Raw genomic sequence first — 13101 nt, forward strand, 5'->3', positions numbered from 1 at the left:
AAAGATTAGAAGTAACGTGAGAAAATATTATTTTACTGAAAGAGTAGTAGATGCTTGGAACAAACTTCCAGAAGACATGATTGGTAAATCCACAGTAACTGAATTTAAACCTGCCTGGAATGAACAAATGAATGGGAAGATTCACCGGGATCAACCTATGCAAAAACACTTTTAAGCAGCTTCGTCATTTTCTAGATACGTTTCTATCCTTTCCGACTTCCTGGCCCTTTTTTTCCCTCCCCCCCTCCCTCCACTCCGGCATTTGGAATCCTTGCCATTTTCACCCTCCCCTTTCCCTGAAATGCAGATGTTGAAAGACTGCACCTGTAATGAGTGATAATGTAATTGGATAAAAGCTGTGAGGATGACTGGAGTTGTAAAGGTCACTCTTGTAAGGAGAATTAATGCGCTGTACCATTAATAAACCCTGGGAAACTGTGGACCAAAAGATAACATACTTAAGTTATTGTTAATGACATAGACTTCATCACCATAGATCTTTATAAGACAGATATAGAAAAGGACTTTTTGGGGTCGTATGGAATGGACCACAGTGCACGCTGCCTACGATAATGGAGCTTGCAGTCCATTTCTTCTCCCTCCATCCTGATATGTCCTCCTTACTGTTCTGTCGAGCTCTCCGGTAGAATCCTCCCAAAAATGCACAGATACAATTTCAGACACACACACGTTTGAAAATTCAAAACAACGTTCTTTATAATGAAAATTCACTTAACCTAAGCCCTCTTTTGGTATAGCAAAGAGCACTCATCTCCAAACAAACTGGTAATTTGTACAAGTCCCTTATCAGTTCTGTGATACTTAGCTTGCAGCTGTGAGGCAATTCACAGTCCTTCTTTCACAAAGTGAAACACACTTTGCTCTGGTTTAGTTTCAAAGCGGGGAAAAATCAGCACACAAAAGGTCAAGGACAGTAAAGCAGGCACGAAACACAACAATCAGATAATCCTCCACAATGGCCAAACCCACAGGCTGCTCTTTATAGCAGCCTCACTAATGACCACAGCCCCACCCAACCACAGGTGGCCTCATTTTCTTTGATAATAATCTCTCAGTTGTTGCTGCCTATGCATCGCTCTCCGCATGCGTGGCTGTATCATTAACTCTTGTTCCGAATCCAAGGAGGAGCTAGATAATTGATCTCCTTCTGAGCTGTCTGCCCCAGTCTCTTCCTCCCTATCACTCATGTCTTCTTGGTCAGAGGAGCCTTCATCATCAGATTCCACCGGGGGCAAAACAGGCCTGCAGCATGTGGATGTCTCCCCCACATCCACAGTCCTTGGGGCAGGAGCTGGGCCAGAGCTAACCACAACACTTATTGGAAACTACGTTTGGGATTATGGTTAACAGCTGATGATAGAAGTCTAATTATTTGCCTGCTGCCTTTGACCAATACTGGCTACCTGTAGATCAGAGGTGGTATTCAACCGGTTCTATCTGGCTTGGGTGAACCCTTTTGTCAAATAGAAGATGGGGTCTGAATGGATGACTTTGGGCCACTCAACAGGACACAGTGAGTTCTAGTTCCACCTTAGGCATGAAAGCACAAACAGCCCAAGTTCGAATCAAAGAACGGCATGGCTAGCTGATGAGAGCTAAATAGCTTGAAATAGATCCAGGGATGGGTTATAAGCTAGAACAGTGGGAATGCCATTCCAGTGGCAGCAATGGACAATGTCGTTTGGCGGGACCCAGAGGAAGAGCCTTCTCTGTGGCGGCTCCGACCCTCTGGAATCAGCTCCCTCCAGAGATTAGAACTGCCCCCACCCTCCTTGCCTTTCATAAACTCCTTAAAACCCACCTCTGTCGTCAGACAGGGGGGAACTGAAACATCTCCCCCTGCCTACCTAGTTCTTTGTGTATGATATGACTGTATGTATGTTGTTGTTGTTTTATATATATATATATTTATATTTATATTTATTTATATATTTATTTATATATATATTTATATATATATATATATATATATATATATATATATATATATATATATATATATATTTATATATGTATGTATGTATGTATGTATGTATGTATGTATGTATGTATGTATAGGGATTTCTTGTTTTTTAGACTTTTTAAATGTATTGTTGTTATTTTAGATTCTAACTATTAGATTTGTCATTATATATTGTTTTTATCATTGCTGTAAACTGCCCCGAGTCTACGGAGATGGGCGCCATACAAATCTAATTAATAATAATAATAATAATAATAATAATAATAATAATAATAATAATAATGTAGGTTAGTTCCGTTGCCACCGCCTGTACACACCCAACCCAGTAAAAATTACTAATAATTCGGGTAAAAATTACTGGGGTTTTTGATTTGATTTGATTTATTCGATTTGTATGCCGCCCCTCTCCATAGACTCGGGGCGGCTCGCAGCAATAATAAAAACGATGTACAATAACAAATCTAATATTTAAAAATATCTAAAAAACCCATTATTTTAAAAAGACATACACACAAACATACCATACATAAACTATATAGGCCAGGGGGAGATTTTTCAATTTCCCCATGCCTGATGGCAGAGGTGGGTTTTAAGGAGTTTGCGAAAGGCAAGGAGGGTGGGGGCAATCCTAATTTCCAGGGGGAGCTGGTTCCAGAGGGTCGGGGCCACCACAGAGAAGACTCTTCCCCTGGGTCCCACCAGACGGCATTGTTTAGTCGACGGGACCCGGAGAAGGCCAACTCTGTGGGACCTAACCAGTCGCTGGGATTCGTGCGGCCAAAGGCAGTCCTGGAGATATTCTGGTCCGATGCCATGAAAGGCTTTATAGGTCATAACCAACACTTTGAATCCTCCTCCTCTTCTTCTTCCTCCTCCTCCCACCCATATTCCGAGCTTTTATTTCTTTCCTAATGGGTTTGCACGCATTATTTGCTTTTACATGGATTCCTAATGGGTTTGCACACATTATTTGCTTCTACTTACAAACTTTTCTACTTAAGAACCCGGTCACAGAACAAATTAAGTTCTTAAGTAGAGGTACCCCTGTACACACACTCCCTCCTTAAGTTACTAATAAAGGCAGGGTAAAAATCTATTACATAATTAATATATAAAATAAACACACTTCTTTCATGCTCTGCAGAGATTGTTCAGTCCCTGGATATCAATAAAGAGACTAGACCTATATTAATCTTCTCCTCCTTGGTCTATTTATTTATTTTTATTTTTTATTTGCCGCCTATTCACACATGGCATCTAAGTAGAACGTACATAAGAACAGCAACTGTGTTCTTTTTGCCGACGATGTGAAACTTTTCAACACCACTGACAACACACTCACTCTCCAAAAATACCTGGACTTTGTTTCAGACCTGGCAACTTCAAATATCAACCAACAAATTCTCTACCCTCCACATCGGCAAAAAGAATCCAAACCTCATATATGAACTGAATAAACAAATTCTCACAGCCAACCCACACTCCGTAAAAGACCTTGGAATACTAATATCGAATGACCTAAGTGCTAAAGCCCACTGCAACAATATCGCCAAAAAAGCTTCTAGAGTTTTTAACCTGATCCTACGCAGCTTCTGCTCAGGCAATCTCACACTACTCACAAGAGCCTACAAAACTTTTGCCAGACCCATCCTAGACTACTGCTCATCTGTCTGGAACCCATACCACATCTCAGACATCAACACCCTTGAAAATGTCCAAAGATATTTCACCAGAAGAGCCCTTCACTCCTCCACTCGAAACAGAATATCCTACGAAAATAGACTAACTATCCTGGGCCTAGAAAGCCTAGAACTACGGCGCCTAAAACACGATTTGAGTATTGCCCACAAGATCATATGCTGCAATGTCCTACCGGTCAATGACTACTTCAGCTTCAACCGCAACAACACAAGAGCTCGCAACAGATTCAAACTTAATACGAACCGCTCCAAACTTGACTGTAAAAAATATGATTTCAACAATCGAGTTATCGAAGCGTGGAACTCATTGCCGGATTCAATTGTGTCAACCCCTAACCCCCATCACTTCTCCCTTAGACTCTCCACGATTGACCTCTCCAGGTTCCTAAGAGGCCAGTAAGGGGCGTACATAAGTACACTGGTGTGCCTTTCGTCCCCTGTCCAATTGTCTTTCCTTTCTCTCACTTATCATATATATTCTCTTCCTTTCATATATCCTCTCCTCTAAGTTCACTTTACCCTTATATATAGAAACATAGAAACATAGAAGACTGACGGCAGAAAAAGACCTCATGGTCCATCTAGTCTGCCCTTATACTATTTCCTGTATTTTATCTTAGGATGGATATATGTTTATCCCAGGCATGTTTAAATTCAGTTACTGTGGATTTACCAACCACGTCTGCTGGAAGTTTGTTCCAAGGATCTACTACTCTTTCAGTAAAATAATATTTTCTCATGTTCCTTTTGATCTTTCCCCCAACTAACTTCAGATTGTGTCCCCTTGTTCTTGTGTTCACTTTTCTATTAAAAACACTTCCCTCCTGAACCTTATTTAACTCTTTAACATATTTAAATGTTTCGATCACGTCCCCCCTTTTCCTTCTGTCCTCCAGACTAAACAGATTGAGTCCATTAAGTCTTTCCTGATACGTTTTATGCTTAAGACCTTCCACCATTCTTGTAGCCCGTCTTTGGACCCGTTCAATTTTGTCAATATCTTTTTGTAGGTGAGGTCTCCAGAACTGAACACAGTATATTACTACATGTCTATTTTCCTTCCTATGTATTTATGTATTGGACAAATGAATAAATAAAATAAATAAATAAAATAAAAACAGAAAACTACCGTGTTTCCCCGAAAGTAAGACAGTGTCTTACTTTCTTTTTATCCCCCAAAGCCCCACTATGTCTTACTTTTGGGGTATGTCTTATATTGTTAAAGGGGCACTGACAGCTAAAAAAACTGTGTAAAATGTGTTTTTTTAGTGTACTGTATATGCATTTTACCTTCTGTGACGGGCGGGGGGGGAGGTTTCTTTGGAGTAGGGACGTGCCCGAGTAAATTTGCAGAGGCGGCAGTGACAAGTGCAGGGGATGGCGTGGCAACGTATGGAGAGAGGGACGGTGCGGACGTGGGCAGGAGGCGGCGTGCAGCTAGATGAGAGGGAGGCGGCAATACCCCCCGTGTTTCCCTGAAAGTAAGACATATGTCTTACTTTCGGGGTATGGCTTATATTAGCCGACCCCCCTGAAACCCCCGATACGTCTTACAATCGGGGGTGTCTTACTATCGGGGAAACAGGGTAGCTGCTCAGGGAACAGGCTAAACTAGCGCTTTGCAATCCAACGGTTTAATTTTCGTTGCTGTCAAAACACGGGTAAGCCTGCTAAAGAGAGAGTAGGATTGCCTGCTTTATCTGCAGATCCCAGGCCAAACCATGATCTTACAGTCTCATTCTTCTTCGTAAGGCATAAAAGGATCTGCAAACAGCTTCCTTTTTCCTGCAGAAACGGGAGAAGTTCTCCCAATCCTCCCTTTCAGTTTCTGAAGCAAGCTAGAACTGCCAGCTCTGTTTCTTCCGAAACGATTTTTTAAAAAGCATTTTAGGGGAAGATTAAAACAAAGCAAAACAAAAACGAAAAACACTCCTGCACATACGGTGGCGGCGATCCAAAGATTCTAGCGGGATTTAGTCTGAACCAATCTGACACCAGTTCCCCTCTCTCCTCCCTGCCAGATTTCGGAGCGGTGTGCGAGGAGTCTGTGTTGCGCATTCTTTGGCAAGTGGCGGATCAGATAGAAGGCCCGAGCATTGCAACCAGGATGTGTAATCTGACATGATTAGACAAGGCTCTTTAGGAACACAACATTCATAATTGAGACAAAAGAAAAAAGAGTATTAATAACACTTCCCTAACACGGCAGTTAGCCATTTTATATTTCCTTTCTTTAATCTTGGTGTTTTTCAACAAATCATGGGATTTAATAGCATGTTTTGGCAGATTAGAGGATTTATAGCCCAGATGTTTTTTGTTCTAAAAATGGATTAGGGCGTAAAGTTTGCCGGAATCTATAAAACATGTTGAGGCAAGCCGGTCATTTTCTCTGTGATTAGAGGCAGCCTTCTGTCTCGCAGCCCCACCATCTGTTACAATTCACCAATGGATCTGGTTAGATTTAGCCTCATGTCACAAACAGAAGCCGCTTTTCCGGTCAATTTCATATTACAGTTTTTCAGGGGTTTAAAAAAAGGGGGGGAGAGGAAAAAGAAAGAAAGAATAGAATAGAATTCTTTATTGGCCAAGTGTGAATCCACACACAAGGAATTTGTCTTTGGTGCAGATGCTCTCAGCGTACATAAAAGAAAAAGATGCATTTGTCAAGAATCATGGGGTACAATGCTTAATGATGGTCATACGGGTCAAATAAGCAATCAGGAAACAATCAATATTAATAAAAACCTTAAGGATACAAGCAACAAGTTACAGTCATACAGTCATAAGTGGGAGGAGATGGGTGATAGGAATGATGAGGAAAAACTAGTAGGAATAGTAGTGCAGACTTAGTAAGTAGTTTGACAGTGGTGGGGGACTTATTTATTTAGCAGAGTGATGGCATTTGGGGGAAAACTGTTCTTGTGTCTAGTTGTCTTGTTCTGCAGTGCTCTGTAGCGACGTTTTGAGGGTAGGAGTTGAAACAGTTTGTGTCCAGGATGTGAGGGGTCAGTAAATATTTTCCAAGCCCTGTTTTTGACATATACAGGTGCTCAATGGAAGGCAGGTTGGCAGCAATTGTTTTTTTCTACAGTTCTGATTATCCTATGAAGTCTCTGTCGGTCTTGTTGGGTTACAGAACCAAACCAGACAGTTATAGAGGTGCAGGTGACAGACTCAATGATTCCAAGAAAGAAAGAAAGAGAGAGAGGGAGGGAGGGAGGGAGGTAAGGAAAGAAGGGAGAAAGGAAAGAAAGAAGGAAAGAAAGAAAGAAAGAAAAAGAAAGAAGGAAAGAAAGAAAGAATAAGAAAGAAGGAAAGAAAAAGAAAGAAAGGAAGGAAGAAAGAGGGAGGGAAGGAAAGAAGGAAGAAAGGAAAGAAGGAAAAAAAGAAAGAAAGAAAAAGAAAGAAGGAAGGAAAGAAAGAAAGAAAAACAAAGAAAGAAACAGGGAGGGAGGGAGGTAAGGAAAGAAGGAAGAAAGGAAAGAAAGAAAGAAAAAGAAAGAAAGAAAGGGAAGGAAGGAAAGAAGGAAGGAAAGAAGGAAAGAAGCTCTAGTTTTCAAAGGATAAAGGGGGGGAGATTGCAATGGGCAATCTTAAACTTCAAATGCATGTCACACATAAACAGATCCTGGGGGGGGTGAGGTTTTCATCCCACTGCAGAACTGCTCGTATCTATGGAATATAGTCAAGGGGATGAAACCCTCCAAGGGATAGATTTGAAACAAAAGAGCATTTGAAGCAAAGCTTGTAACATGTGGGAAGCAAAGCGTTCCGGCTTTCTGATGGAAGCTATAACTCAGCATGTGGGGCCTTGTGGGTACGTGTGGGGTGGGGGGGGGAGGAGAAGAGAAAAAGGTGTGAGCTTACAGGTGTGAATTGCATGAAATGAAAATTATGCCAAGCCTTATCGAACTGAGAATCGAGTTTAAACTCTCTTGGCTCCTTGAATTAACTGAAGCGCAGGTGGTGTGGGTGGAGGGATGCTTTTCACTGTGTTTGGGCACACATGTGGATTGAGGTATGAGGGGATGATGTTCAGTTCTGATAGTTCGATCACTCATCTATAGTAGTAGCAGTAGTAGTAGTAGTAGTAGTAGTAGTAGTAATAATAATAATAATAATAATAATAATAATAATAATAATTTATTAGATTTGTATGCCACCCCTCTCCGAAGACTCGGGACGGCTCACAACAATAATAAAACAGCGTGACAATTAGTGATGGGCGAACCAAACCCGCACAATTCGGGTCCATACTGTATTTTGCGGTGTTCGGTATGCCGAACCCGAACCCGAAATTTTTTCAAACTTCGGACAAAGTTCTGAGTCGTGTTCGGCATTCGGAGCTTTGACGTCACCGACAGGTTGCTAAGGACACCAAGGTGATCACTTCCTGGATTCCATGGAATCCAGGAAGTGATCACCTTGGCATCCTTAGCAACCTGCCGGTGATGTCAAAGCTCCGCCCCCGGAATCTCTTCGTGGGAGGGATTCCCCGTTCAAGTTCAGGTTCGGCCAAATTTTGCGTAAAGTTCATCCGAACTTGCCGAACTCGAACACCGTTGGGTTCGCCCATCACCAGTCACAATGTAAACAAATCTAATATTAAAAAACATCTAAAAACCCCTCATTTAAAAAACATGCAACACACGCATTCCATACATAAAACTATTTTTAAAAAGGTTTGAAAGTTGAAAAACATGGCAGTAGATAATTCCATCCTTGTTGCGCCCTTCGCTCTCTCTTTGGTTTCAGTGTTTTCGTGTTAAAATAAATTTAGAAAGGAAGTTGACCCTTCATAATGTTCAGGGCACCCATATGCTGCTAGAGAAAATATTTGAATGTTTCGAGGATAATCACGTTTGTGTTTATGCCCTCTCTTTCTGCCTTCTGCCTTCCAACCAGATATCCTCTCCTCCATCACATCGTCAGGTTACTTAAATGATCATGATGCCGTCACCAAGGCGATTCAAGAAGCTCGGCAGATGAAAGAACAGCTCCGGCGAGAACAACAGGTGCTGGATGGAAAGGTTGCAGTCGCAAACAATTTGGGCTTAAACAACTGCAGGACAGATAAGGTGAGTACCCGAGGCTCTCCTTGAGTTCCGGGTGTGATGTTGTGCTCTTCAGTCCAAGGTCAGCTTCGACCTTTGAAGTGTGGTGGAAAAAAACCAAAGCCACTGTTGTAAGTTCTCCTTGTCCACCTCAGGTCATGTCAGATTCTGAGGAGGATGAGCCAGACCACTCTGGATACCCTGGGCCAGGGGGTTTCCAGCTGTTGTAGAGAGTGAGAGTAAGGCACAAAGTGACCTGAGTGAACCCAAGGAACCACTAGAGGGAGCTGATATGACAGTGGCGGAGTGGTCCCAGTCAGAGGATGAGGAAGACATTAGAGTGGATAATCCATGGATAGATCCTTGATATAGGAGAGTGATGGTGAATCTATGGCACGGGTGCCAAAGGTGGCACACAGAATCATATCTGCTGGCATGCGAGCCGTTGCCCTAGCTCAGCTCCAACCTGCATGTGTGTGCCAGCCAGCTGATTTTTGGCTCACACAGAGGTTCTGGGAGGGTGTTTTTGACTTCCAGAGAGCCTCCAGGGGGATGAAGGAGGGCGTATTTACCCTGCTCCGGCTCCAAGGAAGCTTCTGGAGCCAGGGGAGGGTGGAACATGAGCCTACTGGGCCCACCAAAAGTTGGGAAACAGGCCGTTTCTGGCCTCCATAGGCCTCCGGGGGGTGGGGGAAGCTGTTTTCGCCCTCTCCAAGCATTGAATTATGGGTGTGGGCACTCACGCATGCACGATAGCATGCGCGCATGCTCTTTTGGCACCCGAGGAAAAAAAGGTTCACCATCACCGATATAGGAGATTGCTGAGAAGGCAAGAAGAATTGCATAGTGAAAGGTATTAGCTTACAGCCTTACCTGTTTGGGGTGTGATGTCACTTCCAGGGAGTACAAAAGCAAAGGATTTGGGGTAATTGGGTGTGGAGTTTCAACGCGGTTCAATGGAAGAGGTTGTAGAGTGGGGGGTGGGCTTGAAAAAAGGCTTCTTAACTGTTGTGATTCAGCCTGAGGCTCCTCAGGGACCGGCTGGAGCTCTGCCGGATCCATGCCCAGAGGAGGAGGACAGTGACCAGGAGGGGGAGGACCAGGCAGACGGAGGAGACGAACGTCAGGAAGAGGAGGAGGGAGAGCAGCCTGAGACCCCCAGGGGGGGCTCTCCCCAGCTAGTAGCCTGGATTCATTGGATGAAGACGCACAGCCTATAATAGACATGAGGCAGAGACGTGCAGCTCAAAGAAGGGGCCAATTAGAAAGGTATTTCCATCCCTGAATTGGCAACAGCTGGGTTTGGGTGTGGTTCTCCTCAGCAGGGTTGAAAAGGCAGGCCCGCCCTTACAGTCTTGTGGAGAGTTATCAACTGGGAGTCCTGTGACCTTGCTTCGATTCTTGGCGTCTCTGATCTTGGCTTGTGGCCTAGAAGTCTGAAAGACTTGGGGGAGGCGTGGGTTTTATTATCTCCAGTGTTGTTTTTGCCAGCAAGAATCCTGTTTTATTGCCTGGCCTTCGTGAAACCTCTGTGAAGCTTCATCGTGTTCCTGTCTCTAAGAACAGTTGTTGTTACCTGTGTTTGCTTTGAATTATGTAAACTGCCTTTGCTTTTTACCAGTGTGTCTGGATACTCTTTTTGGTTGGTGTTGGCGTCTGGGGGGACCCAGACAGAACATTAACTATGATTTCTGCCTCAATAAAAGACATTCTCTGCTGGAGGATTTTTGCTCGGGATTTCAAGGAGCTGATTCATATCCTTAAATGATAAATGGACTTGTTATCTAAGGAATTCCAATTGGGCCACTTTTAGTGCCTTTCCCAGACTTGGTTGATGCTTAGCTCCGGAGAATGAAATAACTCCCTTTTCCTTGCCGTTCAAATTTGCTTTTTGCTGTGTGTGCTTTTATCAATAAACAGTTTGATTTTACCATGAAATAAGGGACTTTTGAGTCGGTGGGTTCGCTCCATGGGCCGTGCACAGAACAGCCACTTTTCACTAGCTCAAGCTAAATATTATGGGAGTATACAGTGCTCCCTCGATTTTCGCAGGTCCGAAATTCGCGAATAGCCTATACCACGGTTTTTCAAAAAATATTAATTAAAAAAATACTTCGCAGGGTTTTTTTCCTATACCACGGTTTTTCCTGCCCGATGATGTCATACGTCATCGCCAAACTAATAATTTTTGCAAATAAATAACAAAAAAATAATTATTGTTAATAAATGTTTATAAATATCAGGATCAAGAAGTGTCTTATTATTACTTACCAGTAATAATGGTGAGTGAATATAATATAATAGAATAGAATAGAATAGAATTTTATTGGCCAAGTGTGACTGGACACACAAAGAATTTGTCTTGGTGCAGATGCTCTCAGTAGAAAAGAAAAAATACATTTGTCAAGAATCATGTGGTACAACACTTAATGATTGTCATAGGGGTCAAATAAGCAATGAAGAAGCAATATTAATAAAAATCTTAGGATACAAGCAACAAGTTACAGTCATACAGTCAACGTGGGAGGAAATGGGTGATAGGAATGACAAAAACTAGTAGAATAGAAGTGCAGATTTAGTAGAAAGTCTGACAGTGTTGAGGGAATTATTTGTTTAGTATGGTTGTTAAGGGAATGGGAAATGGTAATCTAGTGGTTTAAAGTGTTAAGGGAAGGCTTGTGATACTGTTCAAAGCCAAAAATGGTGTATTTACTTCTGCATCTCTACTTCGCGGAAACTTGACTTTCGCGGGCGGTCTCAGAATGCATCCACCCGGAAAATCGAAGGAATACTGTAATACAATCTTGGTCTGACTGACCTAGAGACAGATTTAAGGATAACAATTGATGTCTTTCTCTCTGCATTTCTGGGTCCGTGTTGTCTTTTATAGAGCCAGAAAAGGTGGGGAGAAGCCTCTATGGGGCCTCTCTAGGAATCTCCTGGGAGGAAATAGGGCTCTCCACCCTCCCTGTGGTTTCCCCAATCACATTATTTGCTTTTACATTGATTTCTATGGGAAAAATTGCTTCTTCTTACAAACTTTTCTACTGGGGAACCTGATCATGGAACGAATTAAGTTCGTAAGTAGAGGAACCACTGTATAACAGTTTTCCTATCTGGATATTCAAGGAGGAAATCAAAGAGAAAACACATTTAACTGTTAGCTTTTTTCCCGTCCCTTTCTCCAAAATTCCCCACTGATCAGTACATCGAAAGAATAACATGGGGAATTAATGACTGTGTTAATTAGAGCAACGCCGGTAGAAACGGTGCTTTGATGGTGCTGATATCATCAATAATCTTAGGAATGATCGCAGTGGTAGCCGCAGTAGCAGCAGCAATTGTGGGAATAATGAGGCAAGATTACAACTTTACAAATTGCAGCTTTGGAACACGTAGACCCTAATATTTAGTTTGCCCGTCCAAGATTAATTGGATGTCTAGGTGACTTAGAAAAGACCTGGGCCTATTGACTCACCTTCAATTAAACAATCAGGATTATAAACAATATGCAACTTGCTTTAGCGCCACCGCATTCCCTGGCAAGAACTATCGAGTAGCCGGTGACGGGAGCCCACAATACTCAGTACTCTTGGCAATAATCTGGAATACTGTCTATACAGTGATAAGCAGGAGTTGTTGTTTGAACAAAGAGGTTTTGGGTCAAAGCAGAAATGGTTTGCGCTACAGATAACATGTCTAGTTTATACAGTTTAATAGCAGCTGCCAGGGTGGTGTGTCCCACATGTAAAAGGGAAAATTTCTGATTCAGATCTATCCTGATTAATAGCAGTTTCGTCTGGTTTGAGCCAGAAATTGAAAGCTTACAGAGAGGCAAAGCTTGTTGGGAATAATTTCTGGGAATGATTTTTTTTTTTTGCAACCAGCCTACAACACAGAAGGAAATGTTTCCATTTCTTCCCTACCTAGTGCCAATCCTTTTCCCTTTTCCCTTCTGAAACTACTGTTTAAAAGACTAAATATTAAAATCAGGACTTGTAAACTATACATTTGAGTTTGTCTCTTCAATGATATCTGCAATATGGTAAATGATTTAGCTTTACTAGATAAATGGTCAAAGCAATGGAAACTGCAGTTTAATGTTTCCAAATGTAAAATAATGCACTTGGGGGAAAGGAATCCTCAATCTGAGTATTATATTGGCAGTTCTGTGTTAGCAAATACTTCAAAAGAGAAGGATTTAGGGGTAGTAATTTCTCAAAATGGGTGAGCAGTGGTCGGGCGGTAGGAAAAGCAAATAGGATGCTTGGCTGCATAGCTAGAGGTATAACAAGCAGGAAGAGGGAGATTGTGATCCCCTTATATAGAGCAATGGTAAGACCCCATTTGGAATACTGTGTTC

General features: G+C 42.3%; 1 protein-coding gene across 7 annotated transcripts in view; it reads left to right on the plus strand.

Moving 5' to 3' along the window:
- SOX5 (SRY-box transcription factor 5) overlaps positions 1 to 13101 on the plus strand; it is a 623231-nt gene that overhangs the window by 565123 nt on the left and 45007 nt on the right. For all 7 annotated transcript variants that reach the window (XM_070754344.1, XM_070754346.1, XM_070754345.1 and 4 more), the window contains one exon: positions 8590 to 8762. In XM_070754344.1, coding sequence (XP_070610445.1) covers positions 8590 to 8762 — 173 coding nt within the window. The remainder of the gene's footprint in view (positions 1 to 8589; positions 8763 to 13101) is intronic.

The sequence above is a fragment of the Erythrolamprus reginae genome, chromosome 6 (genome assembly GCF_031021105.1).
Source record: "Erythrolamprus reginae isolate rEryReg1 chromosome 6, rEryReg1.hap1, whole genome shotgun sequence".
Taxonomy (NCBI): Eukaryota; Metazoa; Chordata; class Lepidosauria; order Squamata; family Dipsadidae; genus Erythrolamprus; species Erythrolamprus reginae.